Source organism: Saccostrea echinata, unplaced genomic scaffold (genome assembly GCF_033153115.1).
Source record: "Saccostrea echinata isolate AGI-Se365-2 ecotype Australia unplaced genomic scaffold, CSIRO_AGI_Sech_v1 ptg000027l, whole genome shotgun sequence".
Taxonomy (NCBI): Eukaryota; Metazoa; Mollusca; class Bivalvia; order Ostreida; family Ostreidae; genus Saccostrea; species Saccostrea echinata.
The window spans coordinates 1,962,501-1,985,434 of NW_026889776.1; the positions used below are offsets into that span (position 1 = coordinate 1,962,501).

The 22,934-nt window shown below is 33.6% G+C and overlaps 1 protein-coding gene across 1 annotated transcript in view; it reads right to left on the reverse strand.

Annotated features, from left to right (window-relative positions):
* LOC133193411 (CREB-binding protein-like) overlaps positions 1-18,846 on the reverse strand; it is a 21,619-nt gene extending 2,773 nt beyond the window's left edge. Inside the window, exons 1-26 of the mRNA XM_061329335.1 lie at positions 18,338-18,846; positions 17,462-18,123; positions 17,038-17,223; positions 16,648-16,939; positions 16,006-16,146; positions 15,458-15,661; positions 15,186-15,366; positions 14,977-15,094; positions 14,370-14,499; positions 13,976-14,151; positions 13,756-13,869; positions 13,478-13,639; positions 13,056-13,352; positions 12,732-12,918; positions 12,442-12,560; positions 10,490-10,660; positions 10,209-10,366; positions 6,097-6,207; positions 2,738-2,872; positions 2,290-2,357; positions 2,009-2,171; positions 1,708-1,854; positions 1,270-1,549; positions 795-1,001; positions 533-685; positions 31-315 (exon numbers count right to left, since the gene is read on the reverse strand). Coding sequence (XP_061185319.1) covers positions 31-315; positions 533-685; positions 795-1,001; positions 1,270-1,549; positions 1,708-1,854; positions 2,009-2,171; positions 2,290-2,357; positions 2,738-2,872; positions 6,097-6,207; positions 10,209-10,366; positions 10,490-10,660; positions 12,442-12,560; positions 12,732-12,918; positions 13,056-13,352; positions 13,478-13,639; positions 13,756-13,869; positions 13,976-14,151; positions 14,370-14,499; positions 14,977-15,094; positions 15,186-15,366; positions 15,458-15,661; positions 16,006-16,146; positions 16,648-16,939; positions 17,038-17,223; positions 17,462-18,123; positions 18,338-18,425 — 4,935 coding nt within the window. The 5' untranslated portion in view covers positions 18,426-18,846. The remainder of the gene's footprint in view (positions 1-30; positions 316-532; positions 686-794; positions 1,002-1,269; positions 1,550-1,707; positions 1,855-2,008; positions 2,172-2,289; positions 2,358-2,737; positions 2,873-6,096; positions 6,208-10,208; positions 10,367-10,489; positions 10,661-12,441; positions 12,561-12,731; positions 12,919-13,055; positions 13,353-13,477; positions 13,640-13,755; positions 13,870-13,975; positions 14,152-14,369; positions 14,500-14,976; positions 15,095-15,185; positions 15,367-15,457; positions 15,662-16,005; positions 16,147-16,647; positions 16,940-17,037; positions 17,224-17,461; positions 18,124-18,337) is intronic.
* Positions 18,847-22,934: the final 4,088 nt, after the last annotated feature.

Consider the following 22,934-nt stretch of genomic DNA (forward strand, 5'->3'; position numbering starts at 1 on the left):
TTTATATACACAACAAGGAGAAATACTTACTTCACAAACAGTACAATGCCAGCGAGTCTCCACATGGGCTTTACAGTTATTGCATGTGTACACAAAATTGTCTCTTCCCTGATTGTGAATTTCATACAACATTGCCAAGGTTGAGTATTTAGCCCTCCGTAGTGAAGAAAATTCCTGATGTTTATCCCGAGCCATTGTGAGGAAAGCATCACGCCCATCCATCAGGTCACAGGTGATCATGGGGTCAGGGTCATTGATTGGAGGAAGTGATTGAGAGGCATAAGCCTGACTGTGGAGTCTTATCACAAAGAATACCTAAATAACAGTAATCAAAGTAAAAATCCAAGAACTTCTGAATATTTCATAATAAAACAATATTTATATATCCTTATTTCACCTTTAATCATTTTTCCAAACATCAAACTTATTCATCATTTAATTTCACTTTGTACAACACTGAAAATAAAACATGGAAAATTTGCAAAAATTGTGATAATTTTCTGCAATTATTATTTTTCAACATCATATATACCTCCTTATGCTTCTCCATTGTGGCATATATTTTTTGGGTGAGATCATTGCCACCATGAGGCATATTGGTTTTCTTTGGATTCTTTCTTTGACTGTTCTTGCTCTTGCTGGCTTTCTTATTTCTGTTACTCTTGCCCTTCTTCTTTCCAACTCCCTACAAATGATAATTCAATGTGTACAGTTTATCGAGTGCTTAGTGTCATTAAGTATGGACTGACTATCTTATGTTGAGGGCCTGTTAGGTGTCTTACTACAGCCTTTACCTGGTTGCTGCCTTCTCCTTCGTCAATACACTCGGGTTCCTGTTCAGCAGCTGCTGCCTCGGCCTCCTCCCGCTTCCTTTTCTCCTCCTCCTCCTGATCTAACTCCTTAATACTCTCCTCCAACACATTGGGCCAGAAGTCACCTTCAAAGTAGGGAATCTGAGTAGCACTGGTTACATTGCTCTCTATGGCATCTTTGAGAATATCCTGTAGAAATACAAAAGCATCTTGTGTTTAGGACAAGCAATCAGAGGTATTCAAAAAAAAATATGCACCCTCTTTAAATCTACTTTCATTTTTTTTAAATGTCTAAACTGATACCTATTCAATCAGAAAATTCTTTTTGTCTGCATATTTACAAAATTCTGATAATCAAGAATTTGCAAAATTCCATGTTTTATTCATCACTTCAGACTTAGATGCAGTATACCAAAATGTAACAACAAATTATTAAAGAAGGTAAGTTATGGCTTACCTTATAATCTATCACACATCGTTCAATGATTGCTTTGTCCAACATTTTCTTGTACCACTCCTGCAATCTCTTTGGTTTGGGAATTTTCTGCTCAGGTGGGTGACAATGAAATATGTAGTCATCCCCTTCACTGGGAGGACAGGCCCAAATGTGAGCCCATGTGTAGCCTTGCTGTTTCACATATTCCAAATAGCCAATCAGAATTTCATGATAGACAGCAGTTCGAAGTTGGCGTGGTTGAAAAAAATGGACACTGTCCAGATATGATATGTACACCCTCCTACAATTTAATACATTTGGAAATTGTGAATTTTTTCAAGAGCAACGGCATTTAACGATAGAAATATATATGAATGCACCACAAAAACTTTTGAATCAGGCAGAAAATATTTTTACCCAGTGATTTTTATATTGACCTCAAATAAGAATAGTTCTCACCTATTATTGGGCTGGGGACAGTCTGAACCATACTCCTGTACATGCATTCCAAAGAAACAAACATCTGTTCCATCAATCTCTTCAAAAGCAAACATTGCCTTGGCCTTGTATTGGAAAGCCTGCTCCATTTCACCACTGTCACAGAATCTGGAACAGCGAAACACATTTTAGTATTTTCTAACATTGACCAAGACTAAATAAAGTATATTATCAATAACAAAGTTCTGTACCAAAAGATCTTAATCAAAATACAGATTAGGTTTTCTAAATGAAAATGTCTTAGTCATATGAATATACTGACTTGGCCTTCATGCCTGGTTTGACTTCCACCATTTTTTCACCACTAGATAGCACTTTAATTGTAACATCCCCAGCACCAGCATCCTTATTTTTAAGGAAGTTGTTTACCCTATTCTCTAGGTATGTACCCAACTTAGTGGGAGGGATACCAGAGTATTGCAAATCTACAAGCAAAAAAAAAAAAAAAATAAATAAATAAATAAAAATCAAGGATATTAAATTTATCTCAAATAGAATAAATATTTAGATGAAAATAATCTGAATCTTATCACTTTTACTCACTTTTGGCAGAATATTTATTTTCTTTCCTCTTTGTCCCCTTCGCTCTATGGCAATTATCACAAGTAAACCTGTAATAGAAGGATGAATCAAAAAATACAATTCATTTATTATTTTTTATGATTATTAATAGCTGGTAATGGAGCTTACCTTGACATTGTGGTTGTTTTAATTCTAGAAGTTTAGTATGTTGGTACTAATTTTATTAGCTTACATAACAAATATGTGCACTAATAATACATTAAAAAATAAATTAAAAATATATATTTACATAAATGCATACAGTTAACTCTCATCAGCTTGAGAATTTCTAATTATTTCTCCTAGTTAAACTCTTTTCTTTGGGTCAATATGGCCATTGGGTAACACAGAATTTTGAATAAGCCTTTCAGACTTTATACAAAACCATTTAAGCCACTTCAGTAGTCCAGGAAATATTTAATTTACTTACCCATTGGGCCAAATGGGTTCAAAATGTAGGACACATATTTGATGCATCTTCCTTCCACATTCCTCACATTCCACAAAGGGTTCATAATCAAGTTGATCATTCTTCATTTTAGTGAACTGGGTCTTTGAAATTTTTCTGGAGAAAATCAGGATCATAACCATTAAACAAAATTTACATTACCGTTAAAATCTTATAAATCGGTGCAGCAATTTTATCATAATAAAATCTTTTTTAAGTTTTCAGATGCATCATGTGCCAAAAATCAATTTAATTTTTTTTAAGTTCATGGGCATATCTATCAAATCTATCCTCTAAAATACAAGTAATTGGCAGTTAAACAATACTTTGAGTCAAGTATAGTAGTATACTACACAACAAACAGGAATTAAACAATAATTCAAGTGAAGTAGTTTCTTCATAGAATGAGACAAAGTTCAGCTTTTTTAACAAACATGGGTAAAATATCTCTCATCAGTTACTTTGATGAAAGATATACCGACAACCACAGACCTCCCTCCCCCACCCCTCCCCCATTTATCATCTAGTTCTCAGGCCACTTTTTACAAAAACCACTGATGGAAGGAGGCACCTCTGTTTTTAAAACAATATTATTTTATTCAATAAACTGAAGGACAAATTTTCAAACCTTGTATTAATAAACAAGAGGACCATGGGCCTTAACAGTCATCTGAGTATAACACAAACATGCCCAGGATCAATAGAAAGGCAATTGAATAATTAAATAATAAAGCAAAATAAACAAATAGATGAAGATATGTTGGTCAAAAATAAGAGAAATAGGTCATGACGGATCTTCAAAAAAAAAGTATAGTAATCAGAAACACCAGTGCTAACTTTACTAACATTTGTAATCATATGATCAGCGACTTAAAAACACCAGTGTATTTGAGCATGAAACACAATATACACCAAGGAAATCCTGTTCAAGTCATTTTTATTCATCTTTCACTAAGGTCTGGTGCAAGTTCTTGTGAATCATAAACCATAAGTATATTGAAATAGATTTAATTTTTGCCCATAAGGCCATTCCTCTTAACATGTGGCTTCTTACTGTCCATATTCTATGTGAAAATGAGTCATTTCATCGATGAACTCTGTTATTTACTTGTTTACTATCACATTCATCGTAACTTGATCCAAACTTTCACTCTTGCTTCTGTCCATCTTGAAACACATCTTAAAATCCAAATATTTTGGATGACAGTCCATTCTGTTGGACCTAAACTGCAATCTGACATCACTGTAGAATTCTATTTTGATGTACTAACAATATTCCAGAGACATTGGACAAATGTTGGACACCAATCTTTCTACAGATCCGTGTGTAATAAATGCTATGTAATTTTACCTGACTTTCAAACTTTTCTGAGATTTAGCTTTTGAATTTCTAAAATTTAAGGAGGAATGGACATTTAAATTTCTAAAATGATATAAATATATGTTGTTTTTTTTTCAACGTTTTTAATAAAATGTTAGTAATTTAATTCTGGTTGTAACGTGGTATTTGATTGGATAAAAATTTACTATATATCGTATAAATTAGGTTGCCTATGACACAAAATGCGTCAAAAATGTATCGATTCACCTGACGTTACATTTCAATTTTGTACAATTTGAAGTCATTTACAAGGGCAATCATCTTTATCTTTTACAGTAAATGAATGAAAATTAAATCATAAGGAATGAATTAAATAGCTACCCAATTTATACGGTATAAACTGGGTTGGAACAGTTTATGCTTTTTCATAAACTGCTTTGCGGTTTTTAAAGTGTAGACTGCCCCAACCGAGTTTATACCGTACATATTGGGTAGCTATTAAATTCATTTCTTAAAGACCCAATCTTTTTACCATATGGTTACCTGAGGAGAGGGAGTTGTCTTAGTAGTACTGGTGTTATTTACCCAGAGGGTCCTAATACTCAGGATGCCAAAAGCCTATAAACATGTTGCATTACACAGGAAGTCTGTCTTTGGAAATAAGGGTCAATATTATACACGTTTCTTGTCTAATTTTGAGGGAAACCAAATAATTTATTTACTTTAATACGAAATTGGACAACTCAACATTTTCATCCATATCTTCTGGAAAAAAAAATCATTCAGAAAGATATGTATCATTTTAAAAAATTCTATCAAAAAATCATAAGTGTAAAAAATATTTTTAATTGTTATCTATAAAAGAAATAATTTTAAAGTAAAAATATTGAAAAAAAAAAAAACAATACAGATTCCATTTATCGTGTGGAAGTTTACCATTGGGAAATTATTTATTTCTCTGGCCAACAATGGTGCCCAAAATTTTTATAAATATGGACAATAGAATTAATTCGAACTATGATTGTAACATTTCTTCCAAAGCATGGTGTAGACTGTTTTATTTTTATTTTTTAATCTTTTTTTCTGTAATAAAAAAAGAATGACATCCCCCCATACAATTTCAAGATAAACCATAACCCACTGTATACCAAAGCCAATATTCAGACCTAAATAGGATCACATTTTGGGGATTTTTTTTTTATACACACATGTATCACGGATAAAATGTAATATCTTTCATAATTTATGCTCTCCTTGTTAATTGATCTTTTCTCCTTCATCTATTCCATTTTGTTACCATTTAAATGGTTGGGGGGGAGGGGGGGGGGATTGTTCCTAATTACAGCGAATTGAATTTCTGTGTGCCCAAGCTACAAATCAAGCAGCACATAAAAAAGCTTGATGTATGGTCAGGTAATTGATAAGAAAACATCCAGTCTCAGAAAATCAGGTAGCACAGGTAGCTGGTCTGTCAATCAAATAAGAAAATATTGTTTCTAGTATGATTGACAAACGGTAAAGTATTGATCTCGACTTAGGTAAATTTTAGGGGGCTAACGTAAAATTGGGGCTTTAAATGACGTCATGACATATGGAAAATAGATACCAGCAGGCCTGAGAACCAGATTAATTTTTTATAGGTCAATGTTTTCATGTGAAATTTGTTCTAAAACACATCACTTTCCCCATCACTTCAATTGAAACAGATTTTGGTTGGGCCATCTTAAAAAAATGTTTGTTTGCCCTCTCCAAAACCAATTGGCTAAAAATGGCCCAACTCAAAACCTTTTTTAACCTCCAGAAAACAATACTTTTTTTTCTTTTCATTCCTGAATTTTCTTGTCGTGTCAACAAGTATGTTGACATTTTCTGGGGGAAAAAAATTTCCCAACTTCCTACTGACCCAGTTTTTTTTACCCTGAGTCGGGAGAAGGCAAACAAACATTATTTTAAATAAAGATGGCCTTGACCTCTGTATTTTGAATGATGTCAATGTTTAATACTTTAGGATTTAACTTACGTGACAGGCTGAGTGGGATCATCGGACAATTCCACCTCGTCCCCCTGGATTTCTTGGAAGCACTTCTCACAATAAATATATCTGTCAGAAAAGAGGCCATTTTGTCTTGTACTGTTTGGCAGGTTCCATTGAGATGAGCAATGATGGTGATATGATGAATGTGCAGTGATGAAGAGCATACGATACAACAGCGATGGCACATCAGCATAAGCAGATAGAGAAGAAAAAAATAAATGCATCATTTACTAATGCCATGTAATAAGTAAAAAAAAGATGACAATAAAAAAACTGATTGAAAATAAAATAATATAAAATGAAACATAATAACACTACTACAACACTACCAATAGATTGACTTGGAATAAGTTCACTGCTTTTAATGTTTCATTTTTACTTGTCAAATTAAGGTTTTCCTGTTTTGAAGATCTTATTATAAGATTTTTCCTATTTCCAATGCAAAACACTAACTTCTGTGACCCCATCCCATCCCCAAGTATCATTCTTCAACAAACTTGCACAATATAGATGTCTTCATTTAAAATTGAGGGGGGGGGGGGATTCAAAGAAACTTCTTCAATTTTGCAAATAATTGGTCATAAGATTTCACTTATGTTTTTTTTTTCTGAACCAGTAATGATTAAGACTTTCAAACCAACACCAACTTACTTCACCATTTATTACCTCCATAAAAGGGTATAGACTATGTATTTCAATAAACATGAATTAAAGGCAAGTTTGGTTAACATTAGCATAATTAGCCCAGTGGTTCTAGAGGAAAAGAAATAAATGTGAAATCTTTATACCATACATACAGATATATATACCAGATAACCTTCAACAAAGCTCACTTGAGCCTCTGGTTCAGGTAGTCATAGAGGACACACTGAACCATTACAAAGCCCATCATAAGATGGCCTAAAACATTCTGTTTGATAAATGCTCAAAGAGTTAATTAAGAAGACCTATTATCAAATAACCACATACACATTTTCTCTCCTAACAGGCTAAAACTAAGTCAAATGCAAGGTAAAGGTCATTGGACTAACATGTACTAAATATTAGAGTCCTCATGTCTATAGGCGGAAAATAAAAAAGGATAATTAATAAACCATAGGCAGGGTTCTCACTAGGAATTTGTTGAGTCCCTGGACTCAAGGTTTTTGAGAGGATTAAGTATCAGCTAAATTTATTGCATCCCAGAAAAATTATGTTGACTTCCAAATGAGTATCAACAACAAAAACCATTATTTTATTAGACAGTCTATGTTTAATACAATAAATAAAATATTGTGTTTATTTATGAGCTATATCCACAAATACAAGCATAATAAATTACTGTAGAAATTCAATTTATGTTTTTGAAGTTTTAAATAACATGTTGCATACGTAAACTGACAAATCAAGTGCTCTTATGTATTATGCACAATTATGGGTGTCATGTGCAAAGGAGAGTAGCTAATCCCTATCAGTCATCTATAGTGGTGAAATTCTGGCTGAAATTAATGTATACAAGCAGTAATTATTATTTTTAAATTAAATATAAAGATTCTTAGGTGTGAAAAAACTGCGTGTTTTTGTGTGTTTACAGCTATCGGACTTTAGAACTATCATGCAACACAAGGGACTAATAATCTTAAAACTGATCCATCATATCCCTATTAAAAAAGGAATTAGGTTGTGTTAGGTGTTAACTGACATTTACATTCAAGATGTCTACCAGCTACTTTTGTTTCAATATATTTCAGGCAATTCAATGGCCAATTTTCGATACTGTTACACCCAAATTTTCTCAAAAACAAGGATGTGTCCTCCAATGAGTCCATGGACACACTTGTTTTGACAAAGTTGCATCCAAAATAATTTTGCTGCACCCAAATTCTTGCATTAATGAGAACCCTGATAGGTGGAAGAAATATATACATGTATATCAGACAAGATTTTGTATCTTAATCCAACTTAAGTCAAAAGCACTGACTGCTTTAAATGAAGTTTACCATGATCTTGAAGATATGCCACTAACTACAGACTGTATGCAGCTTCTTGGACAGTAATTCAGTGGATAATACCATAAGTTCTATAGATGTTCACATAGTTACACAGAAAAGAAACAGTCTTACTACAGTATTCAATGTGCCCCTTTAGGGTATATACTACATATACAGTCAAACCTCATTATCTTGAACCCAATGGGACCGAGAAAAAACTTCGAGATATCCGAGGATTCAAGATATCCAAGGTAAAATACTTAAAGAATAATGGATTGTGTCTTCCAAAACACTTCGTGACATATCCATGGTATTTGAGATATCAGTGTTCGAGATACCAAAGTTCAACTGTACTACTTTTATTAGAAGATACATTGTAAAATTAATAGTTTTTACCTACACACCTTTACAAGTAGTTCTTTCTCATTGTATGTATATACTAGGGGTGTGTGACATTACCGACATATTGGTATATTGCAATATTAAACCCTATGATAATATATCACAATATTTTTTTTAATACAGATATTGACGATATGCTAACCAAAAGTATTATATAAACATAAAATATGGTGTATCTGATAGAGCTGTGTATTGAGCAAAAAATTTCGATACAATACGATACGATATTTTATAAAGCGATATGCGATATATTGGATTCTTGAACAAGTCTACCAAAAAAGTCTTGTAAATCATTTAATACATACATTTTATAAAAACTGAGTGTTTTATAACCCATTTCTAAGTTCTTGTCTCACTGTCATTACAAAATACGCTTCAAATTCAAACTTTTTAATGACTGTAAAACCAACATGTGAAAATATAATTGTCAACGTATTTTGTAATACTTATTTATTATGTGCTATCTCCTAAATGTTTATATCATTATTGATCAGTTTTAATTAAAAACAGTTAAATATAATCTTTGGTAATTGAAATGCCCAATTTTTCACAGAATTATAAGAAAAACTGCCTGCATGATACATAGTGAAAGTTATTTTTTCGATACGGTACATTCTTGAATATTGATACGTATTGATATATTGATATATTGTTACAGCCCTAGTATCTGAATTCAAAACTCAGTTACTCAGCTGCTTTAGGGGATTTTTTTGTTATACACATTGCTAGTGTTTAAAAATTTAGAATGGAATAATAAGGATTAAAATATATTACGAGGATAACATTGTAAATTTAACTCAACAACAATTTTATTATATTTTTTTTGGAATACTTCCTCTAAACAACTTACAATTCATACTTTTATTTATCAAAATGGAACATGAAACATTTTGAATGATCTTTTTGGATTGTGATGCTTTAATTCTGAGTCCTATGTCAAAGTACACATACATTAAAAAAATTAAAGAAAAGCTGAAAAATCAAGTGAAATAATCTGGCAGTATCTCGAATTTTTACACAGATATAATAAAGAAAATAAGAACCAGTTGACCGTCTTTGTATAAATTTCATGTAAGTGTCAATCTCCTCAAAAATAACTATGACTTCTAATTCAGCAGGGAACTATGTAACTAGTGGACAGCATACATTCTCCAATGTTAAATGATCAGAACCAGGATAGGGTATTTTGGTTTAATTGGAATGACTAAAATACATGTTTATCCAGTTTACTTCAAACTTTTAGAGAAATGGATAGCAATGCAATATATTGCAATATGCCATCAAATATTGCAATATAATTTTTTCTGGCAATACCCACCCCTAGTATATACTAAAAATGTTTAATGGTGCAAAAATATTTTGGTACATATAAACCTACGAAAATTATGTCAGAGATTAAACACATATGCATACATCTAAAACTGCAACATAAAAGGAGACAAGCAAAGCAAATAAGCTCAAAATAAATTACTGCAGCATAAAAGCAAATGAGTGTTCATAAAAATTCAAGACTGAAGTATAATTAAAACAAGTAACATGTCAAGCTAAAATGGTCATCAATATTGCTTTAATGCAAAGTTATTCTTTTATTAGTAAATCACTGCTTATTCATTTAAGGAAATGGAATTGACTCCATCAAAAAAATGTTGTAACTGAAGTTTTTGTTTATAGACAGTACCAGATTCATGACTTATCATCAATCATTAAACATGAAGCAGGACTCACCGATTTTGATAACTGTAGTAGACAGCATCTCTAGGAATTGTACACAACTGTTTACCATAACAGCAGAGAACTTGTGGACTAAAAACATATTTGTGTCCACAGCAGTATCCTAAAGACTGCATCACTCCATCTATCTCCCCTTCAAATACTTCAGCCAACTGAAACAAATGCAATATCATAAATACATGTACATGTATTTTACAGCCAGGACTTTTTTTTCTTATTAAATATTTACCTTACAAAATGTTCAGCCATGAAACCACAACCTACTACTGCCTTACCTTTGAACTGTACTTGTAGACACGTGAAGTCTTCCTGTTGTACAACCAAGCATTATCAAACATGAGCCATACATCATCACAATACTGCCAGGGATCTGTGTACTGACCCGTGTCTAACTTCCTTTTTATGGTAGACAGGTCCATGGGCTTCTTCACAATGTCAAAATAATCCTGAAATAAGGAAATTAACATGCAGCAGAATGACAATACAACAAAGTACTACTGTAGTCAAAATTAGAGTATCTATACTACTATATTAAAATAATAGACTCGAATTTTTGGCCTTTAATACCGATAAATCGGAAGAGTACTGTCTTTTGTTATATATATTTTAAACATAATTGGTACTTGAAGATTACCAATTTGTTTTTATTTTTTCTCAATTAGCCTTCGCTAATTAATAATCAACGAAAATTCCACAAAAAATTCCGGAAATCATCTGGATTTTTTGGATTTTACAATCTTGCGCGTGCGCATTACATTCACGGTAAATCACGGTGTTCAAATCAGAGAAGACAAAAGAAGTACTAAGTAGATAATTATATATTTGTTAATTTATAATTTCTCTAATAAGAAATAAGAAAATAAGAAATCATAAATATATATAAGAAATCATAAATATATATGAACAGAATATATAGCAAATTTCCAATGAAAATTTACACGTATGGTATTATCTTTCTGAGTTTATCCATACAAATGTGATATTGTGGCCACGTGGGTAATCATTCGCCATCTCGGAGACACATTTATTATATGTTATTTATGTCTCTGGCCATCTCAACGGGAGCAAAAAGCTCATGATCGTAGGAGCAATATTAATGTAACTACCCGATTTTATTTTATCCTTCCTTTCTTTTATGCTTTTTTGAGGGGAAGGGGGGGGGGGGTTACAACTCCAGCTAGAATCACATCTTAGTGAAGTAAGCATTCTTTTTCCTCCAAAAATTAGAATAACTTTATTTTCATTTCTTAACTTTGAAACAAATCGAAGTAATTAAATAACGTCAATATAACCCATATTTTCAATTTGAAATGTGTCTAAATGATTGCAACTTGAATTTGTTCACCATGTTTACTATTACCTTCACTGCTGAAATTTATAACGCGGTAAATATGAAACATAAACTTAGGGCAAAGAAATATTTGATTCCATGCAAAAAATTCACATTATATTTCTTAGAAGTGCAGTGAAATCAATAGCATTATTGTAGGTTTATAGCTTTGTTATGTAAATACATGTAATGACCTCTGACCCTGGTCTGTCAACAATACAGTGAACACCCCATGCAATGCTTGCGCCGTGCATTTCCCACGTGAACCATCAAAGAAAGCATTTTATTTTTTATATCTAAATTCACCTCTAAAAATGTCTTTAACTTTCGAAAAAAAGTGGGTAAAATATGTAAATTATTGTTATTGATCTTCAGTACGTTATATAGAAGGGACAGCCTGTTCTTCTAAATATGTAAAGGTTGTCATGGTAACTACGCTTTATAGGTATCAGCAGTGCTGAACTCTTTGTTGTTGTCATATTTTCAATGAATATCCATAATTTCTTTTATTAAATTTGTTTGGAAAGGTGAAATTTATGTAAGCTCCGGCGTGATTCTAACTCATGACTTGATTTATAGCTAACTGATGGTCAAAGCCATTCTGCGCTACGCCGTTACGCAAGAATTTTGCAAAAAAAAACAAAAAACAAAAAACAAAAAAAAGCAAAAAAAAAAAAAACAAAACAAAAACAAAAACAAAACAAAAACCCTCCAGAATTATATTCACATTCATTGTTTATCTCAAAAGTACCTTACAATATCAATGTGTCGATGTATCTATTTTGTAAATGTCCGATATGCACATGGATGCATTCATAACAATGTCAACCCGTGCACGCACGGGTCAAAGTCTAGTAACTACTATAACTTTTTACTAGCTACAATGAAAAAACTTACAGGTATATTCAACATTACTGGGTCCACAGGCTGTCTGAATGGCATTGACTCAGGGTCTTGGCGGTAAAGTTTCTCCAGTGTTGGCATCAATGCTTGCCTTAACTCATCAGGTTTAAATACTGAAAAGTGTTAATGAAACATGAATGATGGAATGGAATGACAAAGTACTTTTTTTCCTGCATTAAGAACATTATGGCTTGAATTTCTGAACCTGGAATGGTCATCTCAAAATTGCTTCAAAATTGGTAACATTAGCACAATGTGTGATACATATTATGTCAAAATCTTACCTTTCTTCTGCCGAGGCTGTTTGGTTTGGGAAGAACTTGGTGTGGCCTCAGTACTACCCCCAGGTGTGGCTACTGAAGGTAGTGGACTGTCCTTAGCCTCCTGATTTTCAACTGCTTCAGTGTTGGCTTTGGAATCCATTGACACATCCATACTGTTACTGCTATTTTCTCCTTGTTCCTCCTTTATCTTTCAAATCAGAATACATTTCAAATTAGAATTAAAAACATCAAATTCAGATGTACAGTGTAAATCATCACACATCATCAATAGTAAGAAAGCAACTGAAGCTGTATCCATTTATAAACTATAAAGAAACTATGTACCTGTTTTCCTCCCACAGAGCCAGGCTCCTGCTTAATCTCTGGCTCTGTCTTGATTTCCACTTCCTGTTTCACTTCCTGCTTAATGTCCATAGGTTTGGAGGTGGAGGTGTACACTGTGGATGTGGTGGAAACAGAGGTGGCAGCTGATGACATGGTGCTTGGTGTGTTTCCAGTGGTACTTGGAGCCATCAACACATCCTTCAAAGTCTGAGTGGTTATGGCCTGGCCTCCATCTTCTTGTTTTATTTCAGTCTTTATTTGTGTATTACTCACAGAGCTTGTAACAGTTGTTGTTGGCTGAAATTCAATGGAAACACATATTTCAAACTTAATTTTCCACTCAATTTTGTTTAATAACTTATGCAATACTGGAAAACCTATTTTTTAACACCTACTTCTTTTTTTTTCAAAACAATACTTACATCAAATGGCTGGGTTGAATTCGGAACTGTCTGTGAAATCTGGGCTGGAACTTGACTAGTAATCTGAGAGGGTGATGAGTTGAGAAGACTGTTAACTGATGACCCAATTTGTGATGATAACTGTGTGATGCCTTGTGATGCCTGGGTCATGGTGGATGGTGACTAAAAGAGATTTAATATATCCTTGTCATTGCAGTTTTTTTTTTTTTGTTTCTTTAAATTTTTCTGTTTAATTGCACAAACCTTGGCAATATAGACTAAAATCTACAAACTTGTACCTGTGATATTTGATTTTGGTAAGCTTGGGGAGGTTGAGACGAATGGATAATGGGAGGCTGTGGTAAACGATTCCTGATTTGTTGTAAATGATCTTGGGGTGTCATTCCAGCAATCTAGAAAAAAATATTTCATTAGTTTCTGTTAGTTTCTTTTTCTATTAAAAAAAAAGAACACCATCATACTAAACTTGCAGTCTTCTGTGTCAAACATCCAACTTACATTTTGATAATTTTGAGAATTGTCAACACCAGGCCGTATTCCTGGTGTATTGTTGAGAGGCTGTCGTGGACTGGGGGCTCTCAACATGTCTGGAATTGGAGTTGCTGGAGACAAACCAAAGGGATCATTTGAAACATTGCCACCTGCTTGGGGCAACAAAGAACTCAAAGGTCCATCTGCAAAATGATGAAATTCCTTCTTAAAAAGCGTAAATTTTCAAGTCATTGCCAAACCCAGTAAAACATTTAACTTGCATGAAAAATTAATTTAACCTGCAATGCAAAAACAAGTTTTTCAAATCAAAGTTCTTTCAAAGGTACCTTGTATGAGGATTGCCTAATTACTTTAATGTTTAAAATCTACACTGTCTATATAAATCATCTTTAGAACTTACTCAGCCTCTGTCTTGCTCCAGGCATGTTGGCCGCTCCTCCAGTACCCTGCTGAATTCTGTATAATCGCTTCTCCTCTAGTTCTTTCTGGATTTTATAGATCTTCTCAGCCAACAAATGATAGTATTCCTCCTGTAAGTAAATGTAATTATTATGATTGATTGATTGATTGTATTTTGTTGAACGTCCCTCTTGAGAATTTTTCACTCATATGGAGACTCCACCACTTGCCGGTGGAAAGCTGCAAATTTTGTCCTATACTCGGCACTTACGGCCATTGAGCAGTGAGGGATCTTTTTTGTGCCAGCACCCACTGCGACACGGGACCTCGGTTTATATGGTCTCATCCAAAGGACCTGTCTCCACGTCCCACAGTGGGATTCGAACCCACAACGTAAGGATCAACTCCTTACTTCGCGACTCTAGAGTAATTATTATGATCTGCTTCACTAAAATGCCCTACTTGTACTAAAGAAGGATAACTCCTCATATTGCACAATCCCTGAAGCTACATAGTAAAATTATCCTGCCATATGAAAGTCTTGACAGACATTAAGTCCTGCATATACATTTGAGGATATACCCTACTTTCTTTAACTTCTTCCTTACCCGACTATTTGCTGTATCATACATATCTCCTTCCACCTTTCTAGCATAAGCCACCAAATTATTCATTCTCTTATCTTTGAGGGCTGCTGGGTCAGGAGTAGGAAATATTGCCTGGACACTGATGAAAAACAGGATTAATTAGTTTTGCCTCTCAAATAGATAAAACATGCCTATCCCAAACAACATCACTTTTTTAAAGAATTACTTACAGCTTGTGCACAAGGTGGTTTCTAAGGTCCTGAGTCACACTCTGATGCCATTCCTTGGAACCACTGTTTGTGTTAGCAGCGATCTGCTGAGATTTTTGTTGATCCAAGCCAGTGGGATTTGTGAACCCAGATAGCAAGTTATTCTGGGGATTGCCAGTACTATTAGCATTCAGTCCAGAAGCTGAAAAAAAGATGACAACTTTTCTCAAGGATTTTCTCTGCCAAGTATAAATAAGCCATCCTCAGTTTGAAAACTGCAATGATCAACATACCATCATTTAATCCACCGCTTGGCCGAACTGCTGTAGTTGTAGGTTGGTTAAATGGTAATCCCAAAGCCGCATAGGCTCTCTTCATCTGACTATCAGTTAAGCCATGAGAGGGTTGAGTGCTCGTACCAGTGGCAGTCCCCACTCTGTTAGCTGCAGTACCAACTCCACTTAACTGACTTATCTGGCTCTGCTGCACAGTTGATGCTACAAAATTACAAAGTGAACTGCGAATGGCAATCAGTGCATATTTTTTCATTCTCATAATTTTCTCCTTGCATTCCACAATAATGAAACTTGCATTTGTATGTCCTCGCACCAAAAAAAAGACATCAACAGTAATATTAACAATTAATTACCTAATCACAAATGAGAATATCTTTATTTGTTCATACTTTCAAAAGCTTAGAACTGTTTATCATGTTTATTAGGGAGAGGGCTAAAATAGATTATGCCTGCTGTCCCATCTCATTCATTTTTGTGAATAAGCTACTGTTTAAATAAATACTGCTATGACAGAGCAAGAATTGTGAAGATCACTTGTTTCTTACCATTGGGATTACCGGTAGCTTGATTTTGCCCTGTTCTGTCTGTTTTCTGGGCATGCTTTAGAGGTAAACACACTGGACAATCATTTCTGGTACAGTTCTTCCAATGTGTAATAATCTGTCTGGACGATGCACAGTGGGCAACTAGGGTGGGGGGAAAATCGTGGATTCAAGTTTTATTAAAATGTCAATTTTCAAAAGTATATTCATTTTCTATATTTCCATTTAAGACATATTAAATACAATAAGTTCTCATTTTCTTCACAAGACTATATAAATTTCTCCATGCTTCAATCAGCAACTAATAGAGCATTATTGCTTTGAAGTTTTGATACCAACTTTCTTAAAAATTGTTTCTTTTAAACTACATTCAACTGAATTCAAATATTCACAATCCTACTTTTCGTACTTTCACTTTCATAGTATATATCTTCTACATATGCAATAGTAAATTTTATAATAAGTGAAAAATTTCAAAGCAAATCAACAGCTGGATTAATATGCAAAGAACTTTTTTCACCCAACTGACATGAATAAGTATTTTACTTCTTTAAACATAATTACTGACAAAATTATGTCCAAGTACACCCTCCACAAATGACAACAAATTTATGAATTCCCTTGTTTTTCTTTTTAATACTTTACCTTGACAGGACTTTCCTGCATTACAGGTTGTCATGTGATTTAGCACATTCTTCATTGTCCTACAGTGAGGTAGGGAGCACACTTCCCCATTGGTCTGCTGCCGTCTCTGACACTTGTGGGCATGCAGTAACAGCACTAATTGTTGTTGAATAAGTTTTCGTTTTTCTGGGTCAGCAGTTGGTGGCTGTTGAGTTCCAGTTGCTCCTGGTGCCAGATTGGCATTGGAACCTGGCAGCACACCCATGTTTGTGGCTGGACCTGTCACGATTCCACCAGCATTCATCTGGGGTTGCTATAAAATTAATGTGTATTGAAATTATGATTACTGTAAATATCAGCAGTGTTATATTTTTTAAAACAGAGTATTTCAGCATAAAGCCTTATACTCACTGTATTAACTGTACTTGTAATAGATGACATTGACATGGTAGATGATGTCAGGTTTGATGACATAGACATAGGGAGGGACATTGGAAGGGACGTCGCATTGTAGTTCGGAGATGCCGTTTGCTGTGGATGTCCTACAACATTTTGGTTTGTAAATCCAAATGAACTCCCTCCATGAGGTCCATTTTGCTGAAAACAAAGTACAAAACATATTTTATATAGTCACAGCTATCTCCTTCAATTCATCTTTTTTAAAAGTTTCACCCAGATGTTCTATTACATAGCATAAAATTCTCCAAAACTTAGTACATTAAAATATTTATTGAAAATGTTACATACTTTTTTCAAGATCTAATAAATAAAAATTTGGTATGAAAACTCAATCTATAAATCTGTCATTATGTACTCAAAAAGAAATTCAAGTTACCTTTATCATTTGTTGCTGCTGCATACCCATGCCTGGGTGTCCACCCATGCTGTTTGGTCCATGCATCTGGTTCAAACCTCCCATCACACTTGCCTGTGACATACTTGGCAATTGCTGACCCATTCCCGACACATTTCCCCTTCCTTGATTGTGTCCACTTGCAGAATAAAGTGGACCATTTGACATCATTGAACTTGCTTGCTGTCCCAAGTTTGAGATTGGCATTTGTACACCCATACTATTAATTGGGTTATGTCCAATGTTTTTGTTCATCATATTTGCATTTGATACTAAAGTCCCAACAGAGTTCATTGAGTAACCAGCACTGTTCGAAGGAAAGTTGTCCATCCCAACATGAGATACAGCATTCTTGCCACCTAATCCAAGTGGTGGAGATGACAAGTTGGCAGATCTGGGGCTTTTAGCTGCACTGTTTAAGTTACTTAAACTTCCCAAATTTGGCATTGGACTTTTACTGCTTGGTGGAACCATGCTAGATGCTGATGAAGCCCCTGACAATAGTTGAGTAAGTTGAGCATGTTGTTTCGATGGGTCTTGCATAGGATGATGTGGGTCCATCATCCCATTTTGGTCACTTGACCCCATAAGTTCATCAGGTAGTGCATCAACAATGTCATGAATGTTGAGCAAATCATTAAAATCTGCAAATTAATATCAAGAATGTTTTTAATAAACTATACAAGACTCTTATCACCTCCAATGTTTAACATGTCACAAATGAGCACAACTGTTGGATGACTTCTTGCCTGGAAGAACCAGGGTCCATGTTCTATACATGATTGAGCATACGCAAAAGAAAACATCTATTTCCTTATATATCATTTTTCATAACTGAACATACAGATTGAAACTTACCTCCTCCCTCTGCAGCAGATTTGGGAGATGCAATCTTAGCCCTCTTCGCTGCTGGAGGACCTTCCACACTTTCGAGTTGGTCGGCCATGATGAACCGAATCAAAAGTCAAAGACCGAAGACTTTTAATCGGCACAGTTTTTAATATTATCAAGTCTACTTACGATCCTGAATGAAGATATTTAAGTTTTGCAAATATATAAATCCAGTTAGTTGCAATATATGCCATACTACTGTCTTTTATCCGCGCATTTATTCCTTGGAATTCCAATTTCGATTCGCCATGATAGTCCATCACAAAAACCTGACAAAATTCAGTAACATAAAACCTCACATGCTGCTTAAAAATGAATAAAGTCCTCTTTTTTCCGTCTTAAATTATTCAACAATATCTCATCTTCAAAATCATTTGGACTCTGGAAGTTCAGAGTCGTTCTGTGGTAGTATTTTTTCCGTAGAACAGACGGAACATTAGAATATCACCAACCCAAAATGGCCGCTGTTGATGAAAGTTTTACGCTTGTCACAGAAAGCAGCGGAAATAGCCGAAGTGCTAACGGACCGCTCACGTGACTATAATTATGCCATCTCATTGGTGTTCTCGATCTTAATGACCTCAATGACGGAACGACTGACTTGGCGAGAACGTACGAAATGAAACGATTTAGCCTATCTCAGGAAAAAAATTACAAATTAAAAAAATCGCATTATATTTTATTTATTTTAATCTCGTGACTTTATAAGAGTATCATTGAAATAAAGAGCAAGAAATGTAAGGGAGAACACAGACAAATATCCTTTCTATTTAACCTTTTTTAATTTTATATTGGAATTTGAGACTACACATGTAAAAATCATTTTGAACAGTTGACACATTAAAAACTACGTCAAGCTTATTCTTTCTCCATTTCATTGAAATTATAAATGTGAACGTAATTAACGACTGGCTGATATCTTTGTAAGTTTAAAACCACAAACGAACGTGTGGTGTCAATTAACTGTAATATTTTTATTTGTTTTCAAGAATATTGTAGATGAATTAAAAGTCTGTCTTAAGACAAAAATAGGCCTAGTTTGTTTTTATTATTATCATTAATCTTTAATTATATATTTACAAAATATTCATTTATCTATTTATTTATTTTATTTCATTGTCTCATTGATTCTTTATAATGTCAGTGTGACTCGAAAGAATATGAACATCACCTGGATTACACTAGCTGGAAGTGCTGGGATATGGGAGGGACCCACAGATCACAACTATTTCTTTTCCAATGTGTTGTTCTTTACCCAAAAAATTAAACAATTTATCTAGGTCAGCCTAATCCATTTCTTGTATTTATTATAATAATGCTCTAATATTGATACGCAATAAAATAATAATTATTTTAACAAAATACAGACCACTACACAAATTATGAATAGTTCCAAAACGAAAGGGGAGGAAGATGTTACAACACGGTATTTACTTTTCATTTCGAAAGTAATTTTATGTAATTCTATATTGCATTATTTTGAATTATACAAGCGATATAGTTGTTCGATAAAAGTAATTATTTTAAATGCAAAAATATCAATTAATCTTATTCATAATTTATATTTTTTATCTAGACATTAAGTCTAGGTTTACTGGGAAAAAAATCCTTGACAAAGCCTATCGTTGAGCGTTTAATATACAGTTTTAATTCCATCGTTATTAATTAAATCTTCATCCCTATCTTTTTGCGTTTCTTTAAAAATCTAAATTCCATCAGAATATGTTTTAGAAAATCTTTGCGGAAGACAACTAATTGTAAAATATATCTCTCAAAACAAATCCTTATCGAACAATGGCAGAATCAGGATTTTTCTCCAGTTTGGGGCGGGGGTGGGGGGGGGGGGAGGAGGAGTATGTTATGCGCGGAACTAGAGGAGGGGATTGGAGGGTCCGGACCCCCCCCCCCCCCCTGGAATTTTCAGAGTTATGAAATTTCAATTTCAATTTGTTTATTTACCAATTAAGGGCCCTCATTACATTGTAAACTAACATTTATATATAGTCATATACATGTAATACAATATGCATACACACAAGAGAGAAAGAGTTGCATGATTGATAGGAGAAAGACATAAACAAAAAAGAAGGAATAAACCAGATAGTTTTTATACATATACATGAACATAAATTCTGCACAAATAAAAATATTTGTTTTATATATATATATATATATATACATATATATATATATATATATATATATATATATATATATATATATATATATATATATATATATATATATATATATATATATATATATATATATATATATATATATATATATATATATATATATATATATGTATGTATATATATATATATATATATATATATATATATATATATATATATATATATATATATATATATATATATATATATATATATATATATATATATATATATATATATATAATTTAATTTTGTTTGTATTCTAGTCTCTGATTGGTTAATATCCAAAAAGGAACACAAATTATTTCTGTATAACCTGGTTTGGTATGGGGACACACCCCCCTGACAACAAGCTGAATCATCTGTATCCATACAATCCTCTCATTTCCAGTCCTCGGGATTCATGGAAAATTCAAGATTTAATAAATGTACCTTTAACTTCAAACAATAATTCGATCTTACCACATGTAAACAAACAACAAGGCTGCTAAGCCTATGTATCAGTTTTTACCTCCCCTTGCTTCCCATCACTTCCGTTACTTCCGTTACTACGGTTGTATTATTGAGCGGCAAATTTGAACTAATAAAAAGCTACGAAATTTTACACCCATAGTTATTTAATGATTTTAAAATTAAATTATAAGGAATGACTCTAATTCTTGGCCAAATTATTCGAGTATAACCTGGTTTGGGCCAGTTTACGCCATTTTATAATCCGCTTCGCGGATTATAAAGCGTAAACTGACCCAAACCAGGTTATACTCGAATAATTTGGCCAAGAATTAGAGTCATTCCTAAAATATATATATATATGCAAATTTACATATTTATATGAAATGTACAGTAAAGTAGCAAAAAATGACCTTGGATCCCCTTGGAAATGTTGGTAGGAAGAGTTATACAGGAAAGCTGCCCCTTGGAATTTATTTTTAATTATTTATTTATTAATCAATAAATTTCCAGGTAAGATTTTTGTGAGACTTGGGTGGAACGCACTCCCCCCTGGAAGAAATTCCTGGATGTGGGGGGTCAAGATTTTAACATTTTCTGACAACAAACACGCAAACAAACATCGAAAACAATAATAACGCTGAAAATCCCATTGGGTGCTGATCTTTGTTGGATATTCTCTTGTTGAAATAGCATCAAGGAATATATTTTTTACAAAAAAGGAGTAGTGTACAGGGGAGGGTATTATAACTATACCTTAATATTATACATATATACAAAGTACACAAATCATGATTCTACCAGTACTCAGAAACTTTCACTACAGAATTGCAGTTAGGAGAGAACTGCAACCTATCCGATCCACGTAAAACTTGCATGCAATGCTTCGTGAACAGTATATTGAATTATTTACAGATAACGTTAAATACATGTATTTCAAAAAATAAAATAAATTGATACTACATGTAACAAGTAAATACACGTAAACTAGGAATGACAAAATAAAATCTGATGCGGATTTAATTTCGTGTATCTCATAGTGCAACTTCTATGCAGATTTTGACATTGTTTGGTTCGTTATCACCTGAGAATGGACCCCTTTCAGAAAGTTTACCTCATCTGGGAAATACAGGTCCCACTCAGCATCCGACGCACGATCACCGATATGCGCTCACTGATGTGATGCCTGTGTCCGTTTGATCAAAATAGGATTTCATATATTTAATTCAAAATTTTTGCAGCATCTGAAGCAAAGAATCCCTCATTAGTAGTGTCATTATATATGCAAGGTTAGTCAATGTAAGATTTATACCATTTTTTGCTAGATCTCGAACAGCTTCAACTTGCACGATAGTTCATCCAGAAATTATAGGTCACATGGAGCATTCGAAGCATGTTTAATTGCACTCTGACTAGAAATATTCATGCAACTTTGTACAACTGTAGGTGCTTGAGAATGAAAGTATCCTCAATTTTTTTTTTTTTACATCAAGAAAATAAAGGTCACATACAGCATCTAAAACATGGCTGGCAATACTCATTCCAGACATTTATTAAAGAGAGAGAGAGAGAGAGAGACTTAAAAGAGTAGGACATTTTGGTACATACATGTACTTGGGAATGAATCTGATCCAAAAGGAACTACCTGATCCCTCATACAAAAAACGACATAGGTTGCATTTGAGGCATGATTCGCATGGCCGTAGGAACGGGGCACGATTGGGGAGTGCCCCCCCCCCCCCCAAATAATTTTGCAGATATATAGAATACTATAGAAAAAAATGGCTACTATATGCTTGTGCCCCGTTAATAATAACGTCTGATGATCCTAGGAACAGATCTGCTCGAAAAATTTTCCTGATTATCAGAAAATACATAGGTCTGAACAAAATTCACCTTGTAATTGACTGTGTGCATTCTTCTTGTCATACACGTAA